This window comes from Fukomys damarensis, unplaced genomic scaffold, assembly GCF_012274545.1.
Source record: "Fukomys damarensis isolate Sample0158 unplaced genomic scaffold, DMR_v1.0_HiC HiC_scaffold_17, whole genome shotgun sequence".
NCBI classification, from domain to species: Eukaryota; Metazoa; Chordata; class Mammalia; order Rodentia; family Bathyergidae; genus Fukomys; species Fukomys damarensis.
The window spans coordinates 14,956,071-14,983,366 of NW_022900929.1; the positions used below are offsets into that span (position 1 = coordinate 14,956,071).

Consider the following 27,296-nt stretch of genomic DNA (forward strand, 5'->3'; position numbering starts at 1 on the left):
ATTTCTAAATGTCAGTAATCTTATTAGAATCTTATGCATTGTTGCAGAATATTCACACCAGGGAAACTATTTGGTATTTACACATGTGGGACTTATTTATTTCACTTAGGAGTATATCTTCAATATGTATCCATTTTCCTATGAATGAATCTATTCTCTCGCTCTTTATGGCTGAGTAATATTCCATTTTATAGAAAAACCACATCTTCTTTATCCAGTTTCCAACGGATGGGCAAATAGGTTGTTTCCAAGATTTAGCTATTACAAACTGTGCCGCTATAAACATGGGTGCACATACTTCTCTGTGATATGATTCTTTTAGTTCTCTTGGAATAGAGTTTTTGATCTTTGGGAGTTTCGGCATTGGGGGTTATGGCCCTTGGGATTGTGCTTTCCCAGATTAGGATTAGCACCATGAGTCCTGGGACCTTTTTCTATTCTGGTTGCGAGGTCATCGTTCTCCCCGTTGGGAATATCCACCCTACTCTGTGCTTGCATTTCTGTTTTATTCTAATAAGCTGACTTTGACAACTGGATACTCCAACTCCGTAGAAAGTCTTAGACTGTTTCTAATTTTTCACTGGAGCACGTCCTGACTCTCCAGAGTAAATGCCAAGGTTTATATTCTAGTTCAATTTCCAATGCTTGGCATGTGCATTTGTTGTCAGAATGAATGAAATACATGAAGTCTGGCTGGTAAATGCACGGTTAGCAGTATAAAACCATCCAGACACATGGTTCTGACAGTCTGTGGGTAATATTAATAAAGCAGTCCTATGATACCAGCCACTAGCATGGCTCATAACTGAGTGTGCTGATGCGGCGAGCTTTGTCTTGTGATGATGATACTCATCCTTTTCAAAGATCAAAGCCATTATCTTGGAATATGGAGATACTTTTGGTTCATTAGTATTCACCTGTAGCTCTGGTATCCTCAGAATTAATGTTTCATTTTGAACAGCCTTTCAAAAGCCCAAGTTACTTCCATTTTGTCATTTCTCTTTAAATACTACTGTCTCTTGGGGTTTTGCAAGAAAACTTAATGAGCAGTTTGAATGGCAATTCAGGTGCCTCATGTTTCATGAGAAAAATCTCTGCCTCTACCAAAAGTCGTGTCAGTGGCATTTTGTGGCTTTACAGTTGTTATTCTCTAGAAGGACAGGAAAGTTTATTCTCTACTGTTTTCTGCATGGGAAGTAAAATGGCAAATGATAGCTATTATCTGAGTAATAAACTCAAGGCTCAAATAAAAAAAAAACCTAAAATATCCAGATCATCGAGAATTTTTCTGGATGTAGGTAGCCTGTCTTGTAACTAATTCAAATGGAGTGAGTGAATGTGTTGTAAACCTGTATCATGTGAGCAAGGACTCCCTTGATGAGAGTTGGGGTGGAAGAACCGGGACTTAGATATCCCTCTTGGAGGTTGCATCTTCTGATGTAATAGACAAGGGTGGGTGGCAGTCACAGGCATCAAAGCAGAAGTACACACTGTGTGAAACCATGCTTTTGTATTCTCTACACAACTAAAAATGCTACCCTGAATCCCGCAGGAGACTATAGCTTTGCCCCTGAGGTCAGAGGTTCCAACCTGCCTCACCTCTTTCTTCCTTTCTGTTTAGTTTTGGAAAAATCATAAAGTTAGTTGATATACAGGTATCAGGGGGAACTTCCTGTTAAATATGTTAATCTTCATCAAGCCAGATGTGGTGGTGCATGCCTGGAATCCCAGCACTCTGGGAGATTGAGGCAGAAAGATCACAAGTTAGAGCCTAGCCTGGACAGTTTAGGTACTCAGCAAGACCTTGTCTCTAAATAATAAATTTTAAAAGGGCTGGGGATGAAGCTTATTGTGAAGGCCTTGGGTTCAATCCCCAGTAATGACAAAAAAGAAAAGAAGGAAGGAAGGAAAAAAGAAAAAAAAATCATTAGTATTCTGTAAGACACACATAAAAAGTAATAGCTGAGAGTTTGCTTTCCTTTAGTGCATTTTAGAGTCAAACAAAACTTTGTACTAAGAGGTTTGATCATTACCAACTCACATTCGTCATAATCTCAGTGCATTTCCCCAATACAGTCAGAACTAAATAACAAATTCCATTTTTTGTTTTCGAAATAGGATTGTTCCTTCCTTTTACCATTTCCACATATAATGGATAACAAAATGGTTAGGCACCCATCTAGGTCCCTTGATCTGCTTGTTTTGACCACAGGCATATCTTGAGGTTGTTGTAATGTTCAATAAGGAACTCTCACACTCTTACACACTTGCTCATTTAGCTTTGGCTCACTCAAAACGCAAATCTTTGTCTTCACTTTGTCATTTCTTGCTTCTATTGATGGTAAGAGCTCGATGGAGATGATAGTGGGTTGATTTTTACCTCATTCTTTCAACTCTCCCATTTTATCCTAGATCACTAAAGATAGGACCTTTTCAAAAATAGCATCAATTCTTTCCGTTTCTTTCTTCTTCCAACAGAAACCTCTCAATTTAAACTGTCCCTGCTGGCATTCCTATTATACTGCTGGTGTAAAGTTGGAATAGCCAAGTATGGCTGAGGAAAGTGGCAGCTAGAATTGAAACCAAGTAACATGGGCTCAAAATACCATCCGAGTGGGCACAGTAATGATGGGGAAGGAACCTGGCCGGGAACATGTGTGACCCCATCTGAGATAGGAGCTTGCTTTGTCACTCCTCAAGAAAAGAAGAGAGATACATATGAAATACTGAAGGAGAGAGCCGCTAGATGCCTTTATAATGCCAGCTGCCATTTGTTTTTCTCTTCATCACTGCCCTGAGTCACTTTCTAAAACTGATCTCAGGTATTAACACTGAATTTGTATCAGAAATAGCTCTGCCCCTGAGACACTTTGACCCCAAAGGACCATGCTGTTACTCTGGGTCAGCCTCCCTGTGTACAGATGACAGGCTTGGTGGATCCTGGTCCTTGAGGGAGTTGTGGTTCAAGAGGGGACCTTCCCTAGTTCTGATGGGAAATCTGAAAAAGCAGGTAAAATGACCTTACATACTACAGTATCCATCAGCCTACCCACTAGCTTCCCCGGCTGCTTCAGCAAAAACTTCTGCCCAGTTACTCCTGAAGAAAGATGCTCAGGGGTACAGTATTTGTGAAAGCATAGTGAATACAAGGCCCCCACTAGATCTTTCCCTGTCTTCAAAAGAACCCCTGCTCACTGGGTATAACGGTGAATCTGCATGGTCAACCTGATTGCCTTGAGAAACACCTAGGAAACTGGTAAGGCATAAATCTGGGCGTGTCTGCGAAGGTGTTTCCAGGGATGATTGGCAGACAGACAGCTAACGAGGGTGGAATCCAGCCTTGAATGACAGCAGCTCGACCCAATAGGATGAGAGCCTGAGTGGAACCGGAAAAGCAGAAGTTCTTTGATTTCTTCTTCTGCCTTTGAGTTTTTTTCTTTTTCTCTTTCCCTTTCTCTCTGCTTTCTGGCTACCGTGAGATGAGTAACTTTGCTTGCCACCTTCTGCCATAATATTTCTGTCTTGGCCTAGAAGCAGTGGAGCCAGCTGACCACAGAAACACTGTTTGTTTTGTTTTGTTTTGTTTTGTGTTTTTGAGGCACTCAGAGCCTTTGCAGTGAGCTCCATCTCCAGACGTTTTTACTTTCTTATTCTGAGACAGGGTCTCACTAAAATGCCTATGCTGGGCTGAACTCCCAGTCCTTCTGCTTCATCCTCCTAAGGGATTAGAGCATGTGCCACCTATCCAGGCGTGTAGTGAAACGGTGAGCCAGAATAAATCTTTCCTCCTTTAAGTTGTTTTTCTTAAGGTTTGTGGTCATGGTGACAGAAAGTTGACTAACCTACCGCCACACAGTTGGCCTTCAGGTTTGGTCTCGTTTTCTGCTCCAGCCTCATCCCTGTGTGCTGCTTCTACCTAAGCTCCCTCTGCCTCGTGTGCTCTGGTCTTCCTGTGCCCTGCACACATCAGGCAGTCTTTACAACTCTGAAGCATGGTGTATGTTCCTTCTGCCCAAATATATGTTTTCCACTTCTCCCTAAAGTCTTACTTCCGTCTCTTTCAAAGTCAGTAGATATTGCTCTATCCTATAAGTCCCTGTAAACTTGTTATCTGTATTACAATGACTTGCCTATATATGTATCTTTTTCACCCAGTGATTGGTATTCAGTCCACCTCATCACCTAGTATGGTACAGATCATGTGCTGTATTCTCACATGTGTGTAATTTATAGATTCACTTATCCTCCTACACTGTTGGCAACATTACTTTGCTATATAACCATCAAGGATAGACTTTGTACCATATCCTATAGCAAGATGAGAGTATAAGTACAATATGTTCTAAAAATTTAGTCCAATTCCATCTACACTGATGTGAGTCAAACTTGAAAATTAAGGATGCAAATATCCTGAAATTTACTTCTCCTTGATTAGGTTTGATGAGTAAAGCATTCCGGGGCTCTGCACTTAAGTGATGCAAAGTCCCCTATAATAAAATTAGGCACAGTGGTGTTTGACTTAGAATGTGTTGTGTGGTGCATGAATTACTTACATATTGTGGATGAATGAACAGCTGGGAAAGCTCAGTAAAAATAGAGTGTGCACTGTGCTGTCTGGAGCGCTCCTTGATTGTGCGTGCCTCTGGATCATCCTTTCATTTACACAGCCCTTCAGGGACCTGGGCCAGTTATTATTTCACTCTCCACTCCCTTCATGACACCTCATGGCTGGTCTGGAGTTGATGCTGTGAGTTTAGACTTAGAGACACCTGCTCAATGGAGCTCCTCCCTATATATGGCCTTAGCCTTGGAGAGCTGTGCAATGGGATCCCCTACATTCCTTGCTCTCCTCCTCATTGGTGCAATGGGAAGTTTCTAGAGTAGACATATCACTGTCCAGATTTAAAATCTCCCTACCCCACCCCCAATGGAATAAGTCCTATTTCTTGGTGTGGCACGGGAAATCCTCTTGTCAGACTTCTGCTGCTCCTGATGCTCTGGCAGGTGGCTGAGCACAGTGCTGCAGAATCTGGGAACACATCATGTTTTCTACAAGGCTGCGCCTCCATGCATGGAACTCCTTCTGCTCACATTGGATTTCACTCTGTGTTTGGTCATCAGTGACCTTCCTCACCTTCCTTCCAAGGATAGCTGTAGCATTCCCCCATCTGGGAAAGCTTCCCAGCATTTCCTTGCCTCCCACAGGGACCTGGTCTACCACTCCTGTCATTGTCCTCAGCATTGTTTCATAGTTGACTGCGTAAATGTCTGCCTCTTACACAAAACTCTTTGAAGGCAGTGGCACTATTTAAATCATCTCTGTCTCCATCCTTAACACTTAGCAAAATGTGTAGAATGTGGTAAAGAACATATAGACACTATGGACTAAAGGAAGGAAGGAGAAAACCAAACCAAAGATTTACTGAAAAACCTACCTGACCTCACTGTGTCCAACCTCCCGCAAGTATAAAAATTTAAGGTGCAGTTATACAGCACCTTGAAACTCCTCAGTGCATAATGTATTTTAAGTATTAATTTCCATATGTATGAAAATGTACCACCGTATTTGAAGTTCTACTAATGTGCATTTCTCAAAACCGTTCATTGCCTATTAACAGGAAAAGCTGAACAGAATCATGAATAGAGGAGGGAAACACACTGGCTCACACTCTCAATAAGCTTGGTGCACCCTCCAAGGCAGGACGGCTGGGCAGTGATGAGCTGGTGGATCAGCTAACAGCCACTGCCAGTAGGACTAAGGCCCAGTCATGACTGCTACTCATTTACTGTGCAGTCCAGGCAGGTGAATGCCCTTCTCAGGGCCCCAGCTTTCTTCCTTCCTTTCTTTCTCCTTCCTTTCCTCTCCTTCCTTCCTTCCTTCTTTCCTTCCTCCCTTCCTTCCTCTCTCCCTTCTTTTCTTCGTCCCTTCCCTCCCTCTGTCTCTCTCAGCCTCCCTCCCTCCATTCCTTTCTTTCTACTTTCTTATTATTCTTTGCAGCACTAGGAATCAGCATTCTATCACTGAGTCACATTCCCAGCCCTTTTTATTTTATTTTGAGACACTGAGTTGCCTGGGACAGCTTCAAACTTGCAGTCTTCTACCTCAGCCTCCCAAATAGCTGGGATTACAGTATGCGCCACTGTACCTGGCTTTAAGAGGGAACTGTAACAGGCTCATTATAATGCTCACTTGGAGACTCTGTGTGATTTGTGGTTTTATGTGTTGGTTTGGGAGGATGGCCGTATAATCAAACACGGAGTCGTGGGAAGAGACAGTCACACTGTTGGCACAGCATACAGCTCTGGAGATTGAGGTAGGGTAAATTGAGGCAGTTGGGGGGCACCTCATACATAAGTGGCCAGGAAAATAATGCAGCCTGTTGACAACTAGCTTTATGCCCTTGCCATGACCAAGTGGCTTCTGCAAAGTCATCAGGGGACCTAGCGCTATGATGGTTCTGCGAAATGAAACTATGTTCGTTTTATCCTGCTGTGTCAGAGGGGGAAAAGGAGCTTTTCCAGTTTCAGGTTAGTGCTCTCCCAAGGAGGGAATTGCCCTGTCTAATATTGAAAAAGCATTAACAATTCCCTCTCATCTGTGAACTTCCCTTCATTCTGCCTCTTACACACACAAACACACGCATGCCACGTGCGAATATACTACTCTTGAACCTTCCTCTTTATGTTGTTTAGAAGAGATGTAAGGTAGGTATTCTCCTCTAAATGACAAGAGAGTGTCCCTTCTGCCCCCTTGCTTCCCCCTTTTCCTACACCAAGCCCTCTGCTCATTGCTCTGGCTGTACAAGCACCTAGATGTTAGCAGCTTCACTGTTGAACACTTTCAGACATTTTTTCGAGAGACCCAGAGGTACAACAAGAAATTCCAGACTTGACCAAGGAAGCAAAAGTTGCATGCACGCCCAGCACATGGTGCAGCTGAGGCTCCTGCTCGCTTCTCTCATGTGTCAGTGAGAACCAGGCCTGAATCACAAGCAGAGGCTTCCTCTCCGCATATCCACTGTGCTCCAGAGGAGAAGACAGGGAGGAGCCGTTCAACTCTCTTAAACCTATTGTTGAATCATCTCTGTGGATATTTTTCTGGCTTGGCTTGATTTGCTTATTAAAACTTTCTCTGCCTAATGTTCCCATTTAGCCAGCAATGTGTGGGTTTTATTTCTTTTTTCAAAGAAAAGGAGCCCACACAGCATAGTTTATGTAATCCTCTGATATTCTTCTGCACAATGGCCAGCACAAAAGAAAACTTTTTTGACACATGGCTCGGATACTGAAAACACAATGGAGGACCAAGTCACAGGAGTCAGTGTCTGGAGTTGAAGAGTTCAACAGAGATAGTGGGAGGACAGCCGTCTGCCACATTCCTCCTGTGATATCTAAGATGGAGTCCCAAGTCCAGGCCAAGCCTCCCATACCCACCTCTGTCCCCCACCTCCCTCATAACCCTGTTTGTATTTCCAAGCAGAAGTCCAGATGCACATGCAGGATGCCTGCTAGGGTTTGCAGCATGGTTTGGCCCTCAAAGGCTGGAGGCTGGAGGCTGTGGTGATGCGGAGGCGGGGGACCTTTTAAGAGGTGGAGCCTTACAGAAGACAGTGAGATCACACAGGCTCCACCCTCATCACTAGATCATTGCTGGTCTTGCAGGGTGGCCTGGGTCTAACAGGAATGAATCAGTTCTCAGGCGGGCTAGTTGTTAAGAAAAGCAAGGCTGCTCTACACATCTGCTGTCTTCTGCACCACCGGTCACTTTCCTTCCCACTTCCCTGCCTTGTTGGGATGAGGACAGGTGGCCCTCATCAGGATGTCCACATCACACTCTTTGGACTTTCCAGTCCCCAGAATTGTGAGCCAAAGTCATCCTCTCCATATAAAGTACCTGACCTCAAGTATTTTGTTACAAGAACACAAAACAGACATTGAGAATTCAAATCCCAGGAAATGAGATGGAGGAGGATAACCTAGGCAATGTTTTATCTTGTTCCCCAACTCTCTTTTTACCAAGAAGCAATAAAATAACTCTCAGGAGGGTGGGCTTGTTTCTTCTTAGCCTGAAAAAATGTTCCACTTAGCAGTGGTGACTCAGAGGGACTGTGTAGGCAACCTGATTTTTCTGTTCCTTTGCACTTCCACCTAGGACAGGCCATGGGTTGGGTGGAAGGTTTCTCCTTTAGGGGCTTCAGGTAAACCTGCCCTGGTCTTGTGTCTGTGCCATCCAGCTGGAGCTGTCCTTGCCTGTCCTGCACTGTCTCTGGAAGGTCTCCTGGGACTTCTGTTGGCCCTGCCATCTGGGCACCCGGTCTAGACCATTGTAATTCAGGAACAAAGAGCTCAGGGACTCTGGGCACCAAGCCTTGTGGCTAAGCCAAAATAAGCATTTAGAGTGGTTTCAGAGCCCTAGGAGCAGAGAGAGCATCATGTCATGGCTTGGAGAAATGGGAGGCAGTTGCACCCATCTCCCACATCACCCACATATCCATCCATTCATTCATTCATTCATTCATTCAATAAAACAGTCATTGAGCATCACCTACATTCTTATCAGGCTCTCCCCTAACTGGAAATGAAGACCTACAGTAGCTAGGCGAGCATCCAACCCCATCAATGGCTGACTTCTAGGAGAGGAACACTGATTAGAAATAAGTGAACAAGGAAGATAATTTTAAATCAAACTTGACACTCAGGGTCTGCTTGTATCTGCGTCAAAGCCAGAGAAGGGGGGTTGATACTAAGCTGAGTTGAGACCAGAGTCTCTCCATAGAAAAACCTCAGTTTTATTGTCAGGTTAGTATGAGATAGAATGCAAAGTTCCTGCATAGAGTAAATGCTCATGTTATTAATATCCTCTTTCTTATCAAGACTTCTGCATTTCTGTTTCATATCTTCCTATTTCTTTTGTTGTAAATTTTCCCAAATCTTTTGTAGAAAAAAATGTTTTGATTCCTTTTTTTCCCCCATAGAACCCCTGGTGGCATAACCAGAGCCAAATACAGAATTTAAAAAGCTGCAGGCATCTACTTGATCAAAATAAAATTTGCTCTTGGACTCAAAATTATTGTGCAGTTCTTCCAACTAAATAATGCCAATTTCTATAACTGCATCTCATATCGTTTAATGAAGTTTCCTTCTGGGCCTGTTTTTATTTTATATTTTCTTTCTTAGAGTAGAGCTCATGTTTAAGAATTATTTTCTCTATTCTCAACAGGTGTTGATCTCTTTTCTTTTCATGTACAAGATGGCATCACTCACATCCTCGTATTCAAAAATGGCAAAGCTGGTAATGATTTTTTCAGAAATCGAATGAGCAGAGCCTTTTATTTTTCTGCGCTCTTAACAAGATACCATGCTTAAAACATGCTTCCTCCCAGAAGAGGTGATTTTCTGCTTTTAAGATCCTATTTCCTTACAGAAGGCTTTGTTTTTGCTAATGGGCTGTACTACATACAATTATCTAGAAGTACTCTAAATACATTAAATACCCAAAGCCTGTCCCAAGATTAAAACAACAACATCAAGCGGAGAACATAGTACTTAATTCAAAACAGTTTAACAATTATGAGATTCTTCAAGTTGGAAAACAAAACATTGGTGGATCCTTTGCTATAAATAGAAAAAAAAATCCAGCAGATGGAATTTCACTCCTTATAAAGTGGGCTCTTTGCAGGGTGCATTTAGATGGTTGTCACTGGATCCATTTTCTCAGAGTCAATTAAAAACTGTCCCTAACATAGCCCATAATTACGCATCCTGGATTATATCCAGTTAAGTGAAAAATCATGATATTATCGAGACAATTTACGATATTTTTAGAATCCTCCCATCATTGTCATATTGTCTGTCATTGAAAATAAGAGCTGGTAAAAGGCACTTGAACTATTGGTGGAGTGGAGAAAAACCCAGGAGCAACTTGGCAATGCCAGCTGATTCCTCTTTATACAGACAGTGGCGAGATCCACTCCTCCCCCTCCCCAGAGAAGAATGGTAAAGGAGGTTGTTGTCAGAGGAGATTAGGAAGAATTGAGAGGTTGTAGAACATCGGAATCACTGTCTAGCAAGAGACTGTGGCTATTTAAAATCAGGGCCAATCTTCATCTTCATCTATCTCCAGAGGCTCAGTTGTGAAGGGAGAACCATTAAATCACCTCTTGCAGCCTGATTAGTCTGTAGTGTGCATTGGGAACCTTAGTGAAAGCCCAGGAAACAGCCAGAGAGAAATTGCAAGTTGGACTGACAGCACAATCCACCTGCTGCATCCAAGAAGCAACTACCAAAATTTGCTTAGCTGTTCTCACCACAAAACAAAGCAAAACTTAAAGAGAGTAACTAGGTGAGGTGAAAGATGTGTTAACTAGCTGGACTGGAATTTCTTAAAAGCTTGGTATGTCACATCGTCACCTTGAAACCATCGGATTTTATTCATTGACTATGCATCAATAAAGCTGTAAATTAAAACGAAAAAGAAGCAACTGTTGTGAGTCTTTAACAAAAGAACCTGTTGAGGACATGACAGAAAATATTTTTATGTTAGCCTCCTTCCTACATAACTCTTTACCTCTATCTTTATTTTCTTATTCTGTACCACCTACTCCTAAGTTATAATGTCTCTCTGTATTTAATCTATTTTTATAATTCACTTTAAAGCCTTCCTAGTACAAAAGGTGTTGAACTGAATAAAAAAAAATCTTAATTGACATTTTAAGGTGTTTTTTTTTAACAAACCAGGAATTATGCCAAGCACAGAGGCTGTAGCGATGGTAAAGCTTCACAGTGGAGGAGTGGACACACACAGGCATGGAGCTGTGAGACAGAAAGCAGGGGAATGTAGTCCTGGGGCCTCAGAGCAGAAGTGGGGAAGGACACAGGAGAGATGATATCAAGGCTGGTTGGGGCCAAAGGACAAATCCTGCTTGCAGGTATGAATAAGTGAATATTTAAGTCCCAGGACTCACATCCAGGTGTTTCTAAAAAGTTGTACTATGTAGTCTACCAGTGTTCAGAGAAGAGGAGGAGAGTGTGATCTTCAGGAAGAGCTGAGGCTGCCCCTCTTATTCCTCGCAAATACCACTATTCCATCGCCGTAGTTAGTAACAAAAGACCTCTTGCACTAATGTTTCCTTCTGTGCCTTTGTTCTCACCATACACACAGTGACCACTGGTGTAATTTGACAGTTGCAAGAGATTTGCTCAGTTTCCAGGGAATTCTGGTAAAAATGCAATAGCAGAGTGGATGTTTTCATCAAAAGAGAAACACTCAATAATTTTTGAAGCCCCAATTGAAACCAGATGGGTAAAAAGCATTCTGTCGGCCTCTTCAACACTAATACAAAAATAGCCTACTCTAGGCCAGGGATTTAGCTTAGTGGTTCTGCCACCTGCCTCGCAAGCTCAAGGACCCAAGTTCGATCCCTGGTACCAGAAAAAAAAAAAAAGAAAGAAAGAAAAAAAAATATATATATCCTACTCAATCACAGACCTTACAAATAAAGGGGCCCCCTTCTTGAGAGCCAGTAATCTCAGTTTTATAAGGAAACCTGGAGGGCCGTGACCCGAGGTAGCTTGTAGGGTCTGTGCAGAATGAGCAGAGTGTGAGGACTCTGGGGTGATGGGAAGGGGCATTTGACCAGTGGCTTGGCCTAGCTGATGCTCCACTCCCTGTGTTTTAATCAGACTTTTTCTCCAAAGCAAGACCAGTGGTATTTTATGTTTCTGCTTGTTGATCTTGTATTATACTAAGAATATGATTTGAACTGACTTTTTATTTTTATTTATTTGTTTAATTGAGTTTACTGGTACATTTTAAGTATACAGTACAGTTACATTCATCATTGGGACCTTGTACCTTTACATGACAGGTCTTGGTTTTCATTTTTTCCCCTTACCCCTGCCCTCCCTTCACCCCCTCCTCCCCTCCCCATTTACAAACACTTTGTTTCCATTTTTTCATTTTCTCATATTTTTTCTTTTCCCTTATTACCTTTCCCCTACCCCCCCCACTTTCCCTACACCTTTAGCCCTTTTCTTCCAATTTCACATTGTTAGTTATATCATTAGGATCTTATGTACTATTATAGTTTTTCACACCAGAGAAACTAGTTGGTATTTATACATGTGACTTATTTATTTCACTTAGGAGTATATCCTCAATATGCATCCATTTTCCTATGAATGAATCTATTTTCTCATTCCTTATGGCTGAGTAGTATTCCATTTTATAGAAAAAATCACATCTTTATCCAGTTTCCAACTGATTGCACTGACTTTTTAAATTCTTACAACTCACTCCTGGATAAAGAACCCAGTTTAATAAAGACCCATTTATCCAGAGAGATGTAACTTGGAGCTGAAGTTTGCTGCAACAGTTTTGATCATGGTTTGGTATATACTTTATTTCATTTAATTCCCAAGTTTTCCATCCCCACAGTACTTTAGAGTGTTACTAATCTGTCAAAAGTATATGTCACTGAGAAATTTTATGTCATAGTAGCAGCCTTTCTATATTGGGAATTTTGCAAGAGTTTCTGGGGACAGAGCCCTAGAGGAGTGTCTGTCTTGAGACCACCCCTGAACTGCCCAGAAGAGCCATGGTGCTGGGAGATGGATGGGTATGGGATCCAAGCTCTGCTGGGCTCAGGTACATGGCTTGTCTTCCTGGCACAAGAACTTAGTGTAGTGAAAAGCATTTTTTAGTATAGCATGTAGCCCTGATAGCATGATGAGATGCTTTCCAAGTCTGGCTTTGCTTCTCATAGTAATTTTATGGTTATCACCAGTAGGGCCAGAGGAATTCCTAACAAGAGACAAAACAATGAATGTGAAAGCCTCCATCTGGCCATTAAAGACCAAGACTCAGAGGTCAGCCTGTGCTTTATTACCTTAATGGACTTTTTACAAGTGCTCCGGCCTTGGAAAAAGTGTAGGCCTAAATCACTGCTAAGTAGACTTATATTATTTAAAGTGTAGATGGTTGCTGGGGCTAGTCTTTATGGCAGGTAAACAAAAAGTCGGTGACTTCTATTTGATTGATGTGTGTAATAAGCTACAGCATAGTCCCTGAACTCTAAATAGCATGATTTAACACTTTTTTAGGACTTTGTTTTTCTTTCCTTGAAAACAAAAATATGCTGGGTACCAGTTGCTTGGGAAACTGAGCAAAGATGATGGCATGTTTAAGGCTTGCCTGGGCAGCTTAGCAAGACCCTATTTTAAACTAATTTTTAAAAAGTTCTAAACATGTAGCTCAGTGGTACAGCATTTTCCTAGCATGTGTGAGGCCCTGGGCTCAGTCCCCAGTACTGATTTCGAGAGAGACAGAGAGGGAGAGAACAAAAGATACTATTATTTATAGAAGAGCATGTACTTTCATAGCCAGAAATCCAAGCAATGTACATTTAGATTCCAATTTTAATATTCTTCAATGAGGCCAGAATCTGCCCTTCTTTCCATGTTTCTAAAGTTACACACACCCAGAACAAGGTATTGAGCTGCATTAGCTCAGCTCATCATTGAGTACTCAATGTTGTAAACATTTTTTTTAAAACATGCGTTTTGTTCATCAACTTCAGTCTTTTCTATAATAATATAGGCTGTGTGGGAGGCAATCCTCCGAGGTTGGGTTTTATTGAAAACTCCAGTGTTCAAAGATGATTACTGGGATGTTTGAATCCTTAATAGAAATATCAGGCATCCCAGAGCTATAAAGAGAAGAGTTCCTAACTGGAGCGGGAAAGGCTGCCTCACCCAGCAGGGCCCATCTTGAATTCCAGCTGTGTGTAGGAAATGATCCATAGAATACTCAGTGAAGATAATCATTTACCCCAGAAAGGGTAAAATGTGATTGGATTGAATTGATGTTGAAGAGCTCAGGAGACAGCACTTTGGTTGGGGCAGCCATATCTTCAGGGCCATTCTGCACACATCCCAGTCTTTCCAGAATCCAGTAGGCTCAAGTGAGCAGAAGAGGCTGAGACTGCAACAGAACATGCAAATATGGGTGCTTTGGTATGTTTATGTCCTTCTTACTGTTGTCCAGAGTTGGGGTCTTTTTGTCTAGGAGCGTGCTGGGTGTTGTGTTTCGAATCTCCCAGTTTATTTCCCTCAACACATTTTAAACTTCATGTGAGGACAGGGACAGAGTTGCCAGCACACCTGACGCTGTTCACTATCTATTTGTCCCCACAGAATCTGTACCAGAACAGGTTTTTAGGCCTGGCTGCCATGGCGTCTCCATCTCGAAACTCCCAGAGCCGGCGCCGGTGCAAGGAGCCACTTCGCTACAGCTACAACCCTGACCAGTTCCACAACATGGACATCAGGGGCATCCCCCACGATGGAGTCACCATACCCCGCTCCACCAGCGACACCGACCTGGTCACCTCAGATAGCCGCTCCACACTCATGGTCAGCAGCTCCTACTATTCCATAGGGCACTCTCAGGACCTGGTGATCCACTGGGACATCAAGGAAGAGGTGGATGCAGGGGACTGGATTGGCATGTACCTCATAGGTGAGTAGCTTGTCCCCTCCAGCCTTGCTCATGGCGCCACTGACTTAATTAACCAGGGCAATTGACAGCATGCTGCAGAAACAGTGGTCTCATGCACGGGTTTGGGCATTCAATAGGTGTAGTACTCATAATTCATTTCAACATACACTTGAACATATTTCTGAACTCTACCGTAATTAAATGCACAACGAACTGAGTTATAACATACTGAATACCACCCGTCCTTTGCTTTGTTTTTCTGCAATCCAAACCATCAGGCTTATCTTACCATCTCTCCTGGGTGGAAGAGAATCATGAGATAGCAGAACGGGGTATGGTTAAACCCAAATGCCACAACATTTGCAGTTAAAGAAGCTCTTCTACTTAGGAACAAGTGAATATCAAAAGCCTTTTTCTAAATCCATGTGTTTAAGACTGAAGTAATACTGTATTCCCAACCAGTGTGCTGGTAACTTCACTGTTTCCAATATAATCATTTCATCCAGTTCTTACTGCTTTGTTTTTAAAAGACATGATGGGTTTGTAGAGTCATCAGCCTGGAGAAAACTGACTTGTTCTACCTGAGATAGAGCTTTATTCAAAATTAGGAAAGTTTCCAAATTGAAAGTTCACTAGGGGAGATTTTTCTATGTGAATTTTCTCAAATCTGTCCAAACAAGTCAAATTATGCAAATAAAGTAGGTGCTGCTTCAACTACTTTATAAAAGTTTCACCGTTCTCACTGATTGGTTTTAAAAATAAATCTTACAAGTTTAAACTATGAAAAATGCATTTCCTGTATTTTACATGGCAGGATCAAGTGTAGCAGAAATTGAGACGGTATTACACAATCCAAGGTGTGGTTTGGGGGGCTCCCAAGAGTCAGTAGATCCAACACCAGGTCCAAGAGAGGCCAAGAATAGTGCCTTCAGTGTATCATCTACACACCACAACACATGACACCAGAGTTAGCATCTCTGAGCATCACAGGGAGGAATTCACTGTTATGTGTGGCCTTACAGCCTGGCCACTTTTCTGATAGATTAAAAGGAATCTCATCCAATGTTCAGGAAAACATTTTTGGCTCTCTTGAAATTTCTGCCATTAGCTTGGTTAATATGTTTACAGAACATACACAATTGAAGAAGAAGAAGAAGCATAACTTTTGAAAATTTTACACAAATAGTACTTAGTAGATAAACTGGACTTTGAAAAAGTGAAATGTCATTTTTTAAAAAATTAGTTCTTGAATAAAAGTAAATATTTCAATCTAGGAAAAGAGACAAGATAACAGGCTCCCAAGCATATTTTGTTCAATCCAGATGGTTTTGTTTTAAGTTTAATTGTCAACATTTAAAAAGGTAGAGACTTCACGTTAAAGGCCATCTTTCTAGTGTCCTCCAAAGAGGCCCCTAACTTGTCAAACTCAGCCTGAAATACCACAGGGTTGCAATTAGCTGCCTTTAGTTTGCCACAATCATCCTCCTATCCACCCTCTCTTTATTCAAGGATGTGACTTGTTTAGCACCTTAGGTTTTTTCCTTTACACACAGAGACTTTATTTTGAATCCAATCTTCACAGGGGTAACCTCCTGCAGGTGGTGAGTGTCGGTGCCATTCTTTGAGTTAGGAACAATGGGAAGGAGCATGTTGGGGGAGAAGGGGAGGAATTTAGCGGGCACTTACAGGGTGTGAAGTGCCTGAAGGACCGCACCCAAACCGATGGATGGGTCTGAGCTCATTCCTAGATCCTGGCTGGAGATGCAGATCTGGGGTGACTGGCACTGTTAGTTACTTGTGGATTGGGAGTAGAAAGAACACTAGAAGGTCCCCCTCAAAGAGAGAGGCAGAGGAAATGCTCAAAAAGAAGATGGAACAGGTGGTGAAGTGGAAGGACATTAGGAGCTCACACCACTGAGAACTAGAGAGGTGGGTGTCGGAAGCAGGAAGGGCTATCGGCCCTTTTGTCAAGTATTGCGAAACCCCTTGAACGACTAAAATCTAACATGATGTTTGGGCTGAGCCAGAAGTAACCACAAGTCATCATTTTCAGTCTTACCCTGACAGGTTGTTATTCTCATAGTAGCTGCACATATATAACTGTGAAGTTATTTAATGCAAAATGCCAACACTTTCAGTGGCGTAATATTTTACAGTTTTCCAATCCAAAATTATCTGAGAATCTTCATGTTCATAATTTGCAAGTCCTTAGTAACTTCTCTTGCAGATTGGCAGAACCTTTCGAAACCTCAAGCCATAGATCTAGACCTAGACATTTAGAGATGCTAAATCTAATCTGTCGTCTAATCTGTCATTTCCAAATGAGGAGGTGCCAATTCAGTGGCTCCCATGGCTACTCAGCTGCCACCCTTGGCAGCAGAACCCATGCTGGCCATGGACATGTTGGCGCTCTGGTACGGCCTCAGGTGTAGGCCATTCCACATCACTGGGCCATGGGAACATCATCCGTGTGAGGCCAAGTGTGTGATGCCTTCAGCGTCATCTGACCTCTGCAGCTCTCCAGGCAAACATGCAAACGTGATTCTCTTTGCCATAGGTGGGTGAAGATACCTGGATACAAAGGGGGATCGATAGCACCTTCCCAAGTCACCAGTGCTCCCATTACAGTAGGAACCCAGCAACAGGACAGTAACAGAGGCATGAATGTCATTGGTTACCCTCATTTACAGAGTGGCTCGTGATGAGCTAGATGAGAGCAATACATGATTCTCTCCTGGTGGCACAGAATGGGGAAAGATCTGTGGTTTCAGGGACAGGTAGACCTGGTTTAGAGTCATGCTCTGCTTTGGGCCAGGTGTATGATTTTTTTCCCCCAGGTGTATGATTTCAGCCAGGCACTTTCTTCTAAGCTTCAGGCTCCTTATCTCCAAAATTGAGGGGGAAAAACATAATTTGCTTCTCAGGGTCAGTGACAGAAAGCGATAAGACGCTGCACATTTACTGCCTGCCAATCAATACTGTATATCATGTTTTGATTTATCTTGTCGAGAAGCTTTATTCCCTGAATGCATGATGGCAGATCACCCTAACTGCCACACTTCATTCAGCCCTGCCTTGACCCATAGATGAATATGCAGTTATTTTCATTGTGCTTTATAGACAAAGGTTCCTGACCAAACCAAGTGGGGACAGGATAATGACTTTTTAAATGTTAGAATGTCAGTGAATGTCCAGAAGCTTATCTTTGGTCAAACACATAGGACATGGAGGCAAATTTCTTAGAAATCAGTACTTCCAGCAAGTAGCTTTGCATTTATTCATTCAGTAGTGCCTATTTGACTTTGTCAAATAAAATCAGTCCTGTAGTATCTAGGGTTAATGAAGGATTCAACCGTACCCTTGGCTTACACTAAGGGAGCATTATTGTATAATTGGGTTAGGATCCATAATTTGATGGGTACAATTGAAATCTGTAATCATTAGAATGCTATATTAATGAAGATAAATTACTGTATATAAATATTTTACCTCTTCATTTAACATTTTGATGTTTTAAAAAATATAATCTTTTAAAATTCTCTTTGAGAATTATGAGTTTTTAAAAATAGCTATTCCTTTGACTTCTGGGGAAGCAATCCCTATTAAAACTGCTTAAATATGAATTAAATGTGCTATTAAAATCACAAGAATACAACTGAGTAGGAAAAGTAGGCATACTACACTCCTAATTTGGAAAGTTTTGGCTTATCAAATTACAGTTTGAATAAATCACATTCTTGCCATATTATCTCAATTCCATGCTAGAAGTTGGCCTGTAACTTAAAACATAATGAAACTAGACTACAGTGATTCATTCAAAGTTCTGTATAACAAGAGATGATAACTCAGGGAAAAATTAAAATAAAAAATTACCCTGAAATTACACTGTTGAAGTGTACCTATTCATTGGCCTGGGGATGTATATTCTCTTCCTTACCTTCTGTGCCGCTCCACATGTGTGATGTTAGCAACAGATTCTTTGGATTTTTTTTTTTTTTTAGTTTGTTTCTATGATCTGTCTGTTCACTTGTATATGGTATTGTGTTAACTAAAACTCATACGTACTGAAACTGTGTCCTTCCTTCCCAAGTTCATAGCAACTGAGGTAGCAGTGATGCGAGTTAAAGCAGAACCTGTAGAGATAGGATGTGTACAGGTTTTGGTTAACATAGCACTGCTCAAATCAAGGATTGCTCCTCACTCTTAATCTCTCAGTCCCCCCCCCCCCTCTCTCTCTCTCTCTCTCTCTCTCTTTCTGCCTCTTCCTTCCTCCATCTTTCTCTCTTCCTCTCACCCTCATGTATGCAGCTATAGATAGATAGATACAGATATAGATCAATCTTACTCATTTTATTTGGAGCTCAGACTTCACACATACTAGGAAAGCATTCTACCTTAACTAAGCTACAAACTCTAGTCCGCATATTACCCACATGTTACATATTGTGACGCATTTTCATCATTTGTTTTGCATCTTTGAATGGAGTGTATTAAAATGTCTAGCCAAACACTCTTAATTAATCTTTATCTACTGTGTCTGTCTGTTTTCTGATGCTAATAATGCCATACCAAAGCCTGGGAAAGTTATAAAGAAAAGAGGCTTATTTTGACTCCTGGTTCTGGTCCAAGGCCGAGGAGTCTAATCTGGTGGAAATCTGAGGCAGCACAGGGCATCACATGGAGATATACAGGAAGTGAACAGGCATGTGCCAGCATTTATGGTGTGTGTGTGTGTGTGTGTGTGTGTGTTTGTGTGTGTGCGCGCGCGCATGTGTGGCAGCTTTCCCTTATGGATGAAAGTACCAGAGATAGCCAATTTATAAAGAGAGAGGATTTATTCTGACTCATGGTTTCAGAGATTTCAGTCTATGGCCCATTAGCCCTGTTCCTTTTGGGTCTGTGGTAGGGAAGTACACATGGCAGGAAACAGTACATAAAGGAACAAAACTGTCTTACTTTCTCCTCACTGGGACACAATATGCCACACTCAGATGCCCACAATTTAGCTCATGGTTTGTCGAGGTTTCGGGCCACAGTCGACTGGCTCAAAGGCAGGAAAGCACAGCAGAGGGGCATCATAGAGGAGAAACAGTTCATGGTATGGCAGCAGGAAGCAGCGAAAGAGTGCTAAGGGATATTAGGAAGAGATGAATCCATCCTAGCCACATACCCAGTCCTCCTTCTCTTCTGACAAGATTCTGCCTCTTAACAGTAGTTCAGCAGTAAACTATCTGTGGACTACTAATCCTCTGAGGAGAATCATGCCCTCACGATGAAATCACTGCTCCAAAGCCCCGGCTATGAGTGGGTGAGGCTTTGGGGCAGTGTCTAGATATAAACTGAAACAAGAGCTTTTCCTATCATGGCTGGAAAGTGGAAAACAAAGAAGAAGAAGAAGGGGCTGGGGTCCCCCTACCCTCTTCCAGACCATAGCCCCATTGACTGGAAGACCACTCTCTAGTCTTCACCTCTTAGTTTCCTCCACCTCCCTATAGCATACTTTGTGTGTGTCTTTTAATTCTGATAGGAGACTATCTAATTTTTAATTAGTTAGGATAGGATATTTACATTTATTGTACTTACCATTATGTTATGACTTCTTTTTGCCAGTGTCTTCATATTCCTTACTTAATGCATTTTCTTTGTCTCTTTTTTTTTCCTTCCTTTTTTGGGAATGATCAGTTGATTTACAAGTTTTGCATTCTCTTATTATTCTTATGGTGATTGCTTTTAAGTAAGTATAAACCAGCAATTCTCTACCAAGGTTAATTTTTACTCCTTGGGAACTATTTGGTAGTGTCTGAAGACAGTTTTGACTTTTGGATTATAGGAGGTACTGTTGGCATCAACTGAGTAGAGCCAAGAGATGCTACTCAGCATCCTACAAAGCACAGAATAACTTTATTATAAAAGTATTTTTCCAGCTTGGCATGGTGATGCATGCCTGTAACCCCAGCATTCTGGGAGGCTGAGACAGGAGAATCACAGATTCAAGCTCAAGCCCACTCTGGACAGTTTAGCAAGATCTGATCACAAACAAACAAACAAACAAAAAACAAAAAAAGTAATTAGCCACCCAAAGATACTGATACACTAATGTTTAAAAGCCCTAGGCAATTCTCATTTGTTTTCCACTATTGATTTCCTAACCCAGACAATATCTCTTGTTCTAAGAGACTAAGTGGTTCAGCCAGAATTCTTTCATATTCCTTTTACCTTCAGGGCTTTTCTTTTCCACTGACATTTTTTTCATCCTCTATATTCCTTAGCCTTTCATGTATATTTTCTGCCTTTTTTGTTCTTGTTCTCTTCTTGGATGTCTTCTCAGTCAAATCTTGCTTCCCAATCCAGTTTCACCACAGTTAACACAGCAGAGTGGGAAAAATGCAGCAGTAGCCATTCGCCCTCTTCCTCCTTCTCCTCCTTCATTGCTTCTTCATGCCAACTCTTGAATAACTGAAAAATTTCCTTTGCATGCGGCAAAGGAAAATTCTGTATTAGAATACAGAAGAGCTGGCACCATATTGAATCGAGGCAGAAATAGAATCCTTGTGTTCAAAGAAGCAACACGAAGGAAAATCCACGGAAGGAAGAAAGGGACATCAGCTTTTAGGACCTTCCCTGCCCCTTTATCCTTAGAGTGCTTTCCTAGCACGAGGCAGCGGAGCTTCTACATCATTGGCTCTGTTTTATGCAAGGTGAGCAGATTTTCTCATTTTCTCTTGTCAAACTATTTTGGTAAAAATGCATGGTGGAAGACTCTTTAGAGATCTTTCCAAGGTTTTAGTATCAGAAGGTGTAGAAGGCATGAGTTACTCCAAGAAATGAAAGCCATGTTGTATTTTTTTTTCTGATGAGCTTAGGAAGCCAGGTTATTGGCTTGATTCTCCTTGGTTATTGTTTATAAAGGAGAATGGCTCACTTGCCCATTCTGCTTTTAACAGCAATAGTACGTTTGTTGTCCCCTCTGTACAGTTAGAATGTGGAAACCACTGGTATGGTTAGCATTTTGAAGAATAATCAAGGAAACACATTTCTCATTTTTTAGGTATGTTTGTTTTTGGAAGCTTAACTAGAATTTTCTGATTAAAACTTTAGTAATCTGAAAAGATATTTTCTCTGTTATAAACTGTGGAGCAGAAGATAGGATTCTACGCACCAGAAGAAATAAGCATCATCCAGTCCATATAATCTTATTTTGAGGAACTTAATACGTCTCTGTGTTCTGTACAAAACATAAAATGGCTACATTTAAGTAGTACTGGCATAAGCTAATGTCTCAAGTTGTTATTAATGCTTTTGCTCATTAAGTATCATGGGGCTTTAAAATAGAAGGCCCTATTTTTAGCCCAGACAATGAACAGAAATAGCTGCTTATTAGATGCCTGACACTATTCTCAGACTTGTGCCTGTAATTGTTCATTTAGTCCTCACTACAAAATTTTAAGGAAGCTTCTAATATTATCCTCATTTTGTAGCGAAGATAAGACACAAAGGAATTAAAGAAGCTGCGTAGATCACAGGTAGAGGATGGTAGATGTAACCTTCCTGTCACAAGGGGGCGGTAAACGTGCTTTTCACAAAGAGTTCTGCCTCGACAACGTTAAACAAAGCCTCTGGGTAAAAAGCCCAGCAAGTGTCGTTCCGTGTCCAGGCACAGTGAGAGTGGTTTGGCCCCCAACGTCCACCCAGTCCTCTCCTCTCACAAGTGCCTTCATCCAGCCCAGAATCTGGTCCGATGGTAATTATATTTCCCACACTCGTGTGCAACCAGGCTCTGGATACAATTTAGTTTCTTCATAATTAGCTCCACCTGCCCAAGATTGGGAAGTGAAATGTGGGGATTTTCCTGCCCAAATATGCCTTTGAGAAATGGAGCTTTTCTCCAACAGTGTTGTGTGTCGCCTCACTAGGTTCCTGGGTATCAGCAGGCAGCGATGCAGTGGTGGCTATAACCTACTCCATTGCCGCTGGCTGGTCACCATCTTTGTGGGAGGACAGGCCATTGTGTGGGCTTGGCCACAGCTACTGTCCTGAGTTCTTGCCCTTCGCAGGTCCAAGGGTGGCCTTTCTGAGTGAGACACGGGCATAAGCCTTCTTGGGAGCCAGGTGGGCAGGATTATTCTGGGAATTATTCTAGAAAGACTCAACCCACAGCCCATTTCTCCAGCACTGAATTCCTTTTGTTAAATTTACTTCTGTGCAAAATATGTAGATGCATTCTGTTTTTCTTCAACTGACCTGGCCAATGCATTTGGATTCCTAGACAAATATAGTAAGTGTCCTAACCAGCGGTGATTAATACCTTGGAAAAGAGGTTGAATTCTCAGGAGACCTGGTCCAGGCAGGAATGCAGACAGTTCTATTTGCTTGTCTGATATTTGTTATTAAGTATTATTATTATTATTATTAGTGTCAGGGAAGGGAGTATTTATGAACTAATGATCAAACCCTTACAATGTGCCCTGCTTAAATGTATACAGCAAAATATATTTTTTTTCTCTTTAAAAATGTTTTATTTTTGCCATTTTCATTAGTTTTTTGGGTTTTTTTTTTTTTTCTGGTTCTACCTACTCATCCCATTCTTTTCTCATTTGTGTTCCTGTGGTTCCTTCATACTTAACCCATTTTTATGCTTTCTCTATTCTAATGAAATTGATTGTTTTCTTGAATAAATTCTCAAGTATATTAGAGACTCCCTGAGAATTCAGACCCTGGGGCTGTTGGCTGGTGTGTCCCTGGTATAATGCCTGCAATGGAGCCAAATGTGCAATATAAATTATTTCATACAGGAGTGGGCATTCCTGTCTAGGTGTCACAGTATGTGAATACCTAACTGTGATTATTAAAGTGAATATTCAGGTGATCCAAGGAGATAGATTTAAGTAAATACCATCCCCTGGAGAACTGCAATAATGAGGCAAATTTCTACCTAGGTATGAGACTTTATATCTGTCCTGAAGACCTAGGGAGCTAAGAAAATATTAGGCTTCTTGCAGAAATGAGGCAATTACTATGAAAGATTTATTATGCAATCATCTTAGAAGCCCAAACCAGGCTGTGAGCACACACTGCGCATATAAAGACAGGCAAATTTTACAAACAAGAGACTTTCCAAAGCATGCAAACAGTTCTTGTTTAACAAGGCAAAGGCAGTATCACTCTACCCAGTCAACTTTACAAGGAAAGGGCATCCAAAAATGTGCAATCAACATATCAGTTTACAAGTCATTTAGATGTCTCCCTTACTCCTCCCCTGTAAAGCTGAAGTTATAACGGCCCCTCACTTTGCAGATGAGAAACCTAGAATTGGCTTCAAGCTCAGCCCTTTCTGAACTTCCTCACTGCCTATCTTCTCAGTCCTGCGGGATTCAGGATGTGGCTCTTTTAGGAGGAAAAAGGCAACCATGACCTATTTGCTTGTCTAGGGGCCAAAGGCTCTGGGCTGCCCTCAGAAATCGTTGCTAAAGCTGTCCTTGCAGCTTTTATGTTGGATATGGACCCTCAAAACTTAGTTTTTCCCACAGCCTCAGATCCAACTATCTCAGCCGATTTCTGGGAAAGTGGAAACTATAATAGCCATAAAAGATCAAGATAAAACTTGTATCTCTATCTTCATCTTCACTGAAAGTGTAGTGCCTGAAATTAAGGAGGTGAAAGTGACTTTGATCTTCTAGGATCTGTCCTTTCCAAGAGTACAGCTCTCCTCTGTGGGCGTCTGCTTTAAGATGCAAATCAGTGGCTTGCAAAGTGATGAGAAGAGATACAGGGCAAAAGTGCACAATCACTCACCAGCTGAGCTCAGGATATCCGAGCTCTACCCACCCAACCTTCCAACACCACCTTTGTTTTCTGGCCCTGTGGCTCTTCTCACTCTTCAGCACCCCCTGACCACTCTGTTGGCCTCCTTCCTTGTCCTTCTCTGTTGTAGCACCCCCTTCTCTTTTCCTTCATATCTCTTATCACAAATTACGATGGTACTTTTTTATTTTTTTTTGCGTCAGTTGTTTGTAAGCATTAGTTCAGAAGATACTATATTGATTTCACGAAGAACACAGCCCCTACGCCTTCCCTGGTATCTGGTGATGAGTCTCAGCGGGAATGAACAAGAGACTGTCTGAGTTCATGAAGGGATGAATGAACGAGTTTCATGTGGCGCCCAGAGAGGAGATGATACAGGATGGGGTCCATAAGATCAGGACCCCAGATGGAAAGAGTGATGGGGCATTCTGTTGATGTCCCATCTTCAGTCTCAAATGGGGAAGCTATAGGAGGAACACCTCTTTAAACATTAAGAGGTATTCAAAAGTGAAATTACCTCTCAACACAGTGATTAGCTCTGCTTTTGGAAGTGTTCAAGAGCCAGCTAGATAACCACTGTCCAGAAGTGTTAGGTGGGGAGAAAAAGGAGTTGGTCCTGCTGGTGTCTTTTGATGTTCCAGCTCTCTGACTCCAGGTGCTTTTTCTTCTATTAAGCTGGGAATGGCATTTGTATCCTTTGCTCTTTTCTTTTTTTTTTTTTTTTTTTCTAAATATGCTGTTGACTGATATGTTTCTCTTCATTGCTCTCTTCTTCTGTGGATATAGATGAAGTCTTGTCTGAAAACTTTTTGGACTATAAGAACCGTGGAGTCAATGGTTCTCAACGGGGACAGATCATCTGGAAGATTGACGCCAGCTCTTATTTTGTGGAACGTGAGTAGTTTTACCATTTTTGTTGCTCAGCAGATACGGCAGAAGCAAGATTCAATTGCTTTATTCTTTGTTATGATAGATAGTTTTCGCTTAAAAATGCACCATGGAAAAGAGATAGGTAGATTTAATGATCACTTTAAGAAGATTTTTAGGAATGAGTAGTGAGCTCTAGTAAAGGTGAAAAACAGTCATCCAAAGCAGCTTGACAGACCAGTCCTTTAATACCAAAGAAAACTTAGGTTCATGTTTATAAGCTTCTGGTCTTAGGACTCTAGACGTTCAATCCATGGCTCCTCTAAGTGGTCCCCAATTTTGAGATAGGTGAGACCAGGTCTTCTCAACATGTATCTTATCTTTTCATTTTGCTTTTGCTTCACCAAGTCTTTCGAGGCTCTTTGCCCACGGTCCCAGCATATTGGTAACATTTCGAAGTTTTCCCTGGTCTTTGACTCTTACCACAACTCTGCAAGATAGGAATGATAGTGATAATACAAACCTTACTGATCAACCCATATTTCTATATGTATAAACTTGGTGTCCTGTATTTTACTGACATATTTTTTTAAGATTTTCTTCCATCTGTGAAAATAAATAATTTTCATAGTTATGGCAGGGTTTTTCCCATTGGACCCCATATTGATGTATTTCTCATTGCATGAGGATAGATATACCTATATGGGCCTTGTGTTTGCCAGCTAAGGGAATGCATGGATGACCTTTAGTTCGCAAGGCCTTTCTTCCACATGAGTTTGGTAGAGTACTTTCATAGACAAACTCTTTTATGCATTCTGTAGCTCTCAGCAGGTATTTATTCATTCAGGATAGCATGTCTGAAAGGAAACAGAATAATATGTTGTTTAGGGGTGCAGTTCTCAGAGGAAAAGATATATACGGAATCTGGAGTTACCATTGTAATTTAACTGTTTAACAAAAGAATCTATGCTCTCCTTCCATTTTCATTCACTCTCATTTCCATTTACTCACCCGATGAACATTTTTTAAGACCTGCTATATTCCAGGGACTACCAATTTGAAAATGAAAGCCCCACGTGTGCCCTCCAGAGTCTTATAGTGTCTCTGCTCCCAGCAATAGCACTGTCTCAGTTGCTTTCTTATTGCTGGGACAAAATACCCAACACTGACACCTTGAGGGAGGAGAGGTTTATTTTGCCTCACAGTTTCAGTCTGTGGTCCGCCACTCCGAGGCAGAAACAGTGTGGCACAAAGGCATAGCAGAAGAAAAGGTCCCTGGCAGCCAGAAAGCAGAGAGTGAAGAGTGGAGCCTGGGAGGGAAATAGAACCTTCTAGGTCAAGCCTCCAGTGACCACCTCCAACCAGGCCCCACCTCCTAACAGCACATTCAGCTACTGAACCTTTCAGTGGGCAAAGCCATTGATGACTACGGCACCCGTGATCCAATCAAGTCCACACACGTGAGAATTGGGGTGGGGGGCTTAGTTCTAAACCATAACAAACACTAGTACTCTTTTTTATGTTGGCTCATGCAGAATGAATAAACAACCAAGAAATTTCTACTGTTGGGGTATAGAGTGGGGACATGATTTTATGAGACATAGTTGTAGAGATAGACATACATAACACATTTCTTAACAGAAGAATTTTTTTCCTTAATATGTCTCCCTGATTCTAGCTTTCCACTCTCTAAGCCACCTCCATATTCATAGCAGACAAAATTCCTCAAACCCAATTCTGTTACCATCTGCCCCGAAGCTTCCTGCATCACCTGAAACCTCTCTGTCCAGCTGCCAAGGTGCAGCATGAAGTCACCCTCATTCCTATATTTCTGTGTCCCCAGTAGGATGTTTTCCCCCAAGTCATGCCAGTCCCTCCCCCAACAAACAGCATCATTTAGCAGAAACACGAACTTGGCTTAGGTATAAAGATGACTACAAGAAGCAGTACGTAACACAAACCTCATAAATCTTAATAGAAACAAAAAACATAGTTGGGGATAGTGGCTCATGCCTATAATCCCAGCACTTGGGAGGCTGAGGCAGGAGGATCGCTCTGAGTTCAAGACCAGCCTGGGGTATATAGTGAGTTCCAGGTCAGTCTCAAATAGTGAGACCCTGTCTCAAAAAAA

At 41.7% G+C, this 27,296-nt stretch overlaps 1 protein-coding gene across 1 annotated transcript in view; it reads left to right on the forward strand.

Moving 5' to 3' along the window:
- Window positions 1-27,296, forward strand: part of Hecw1 (HECT, C2 and WW domain containing E3 ubiquitin protein ligase 1) — a 390,788-nt gene that overhangs the window by 160,979 nt on the left and 202,513 nt on the right. Inside the window, 2 exon segments of the mRNA XM_010610867.3 lie at window positions 14,194-14,518; window positions 25,085-25,192. Coding sequence (XP_010609169.1) covers window positions 14,194-14,518; window positions 25,085-25,192 — 433 coding nt within the window.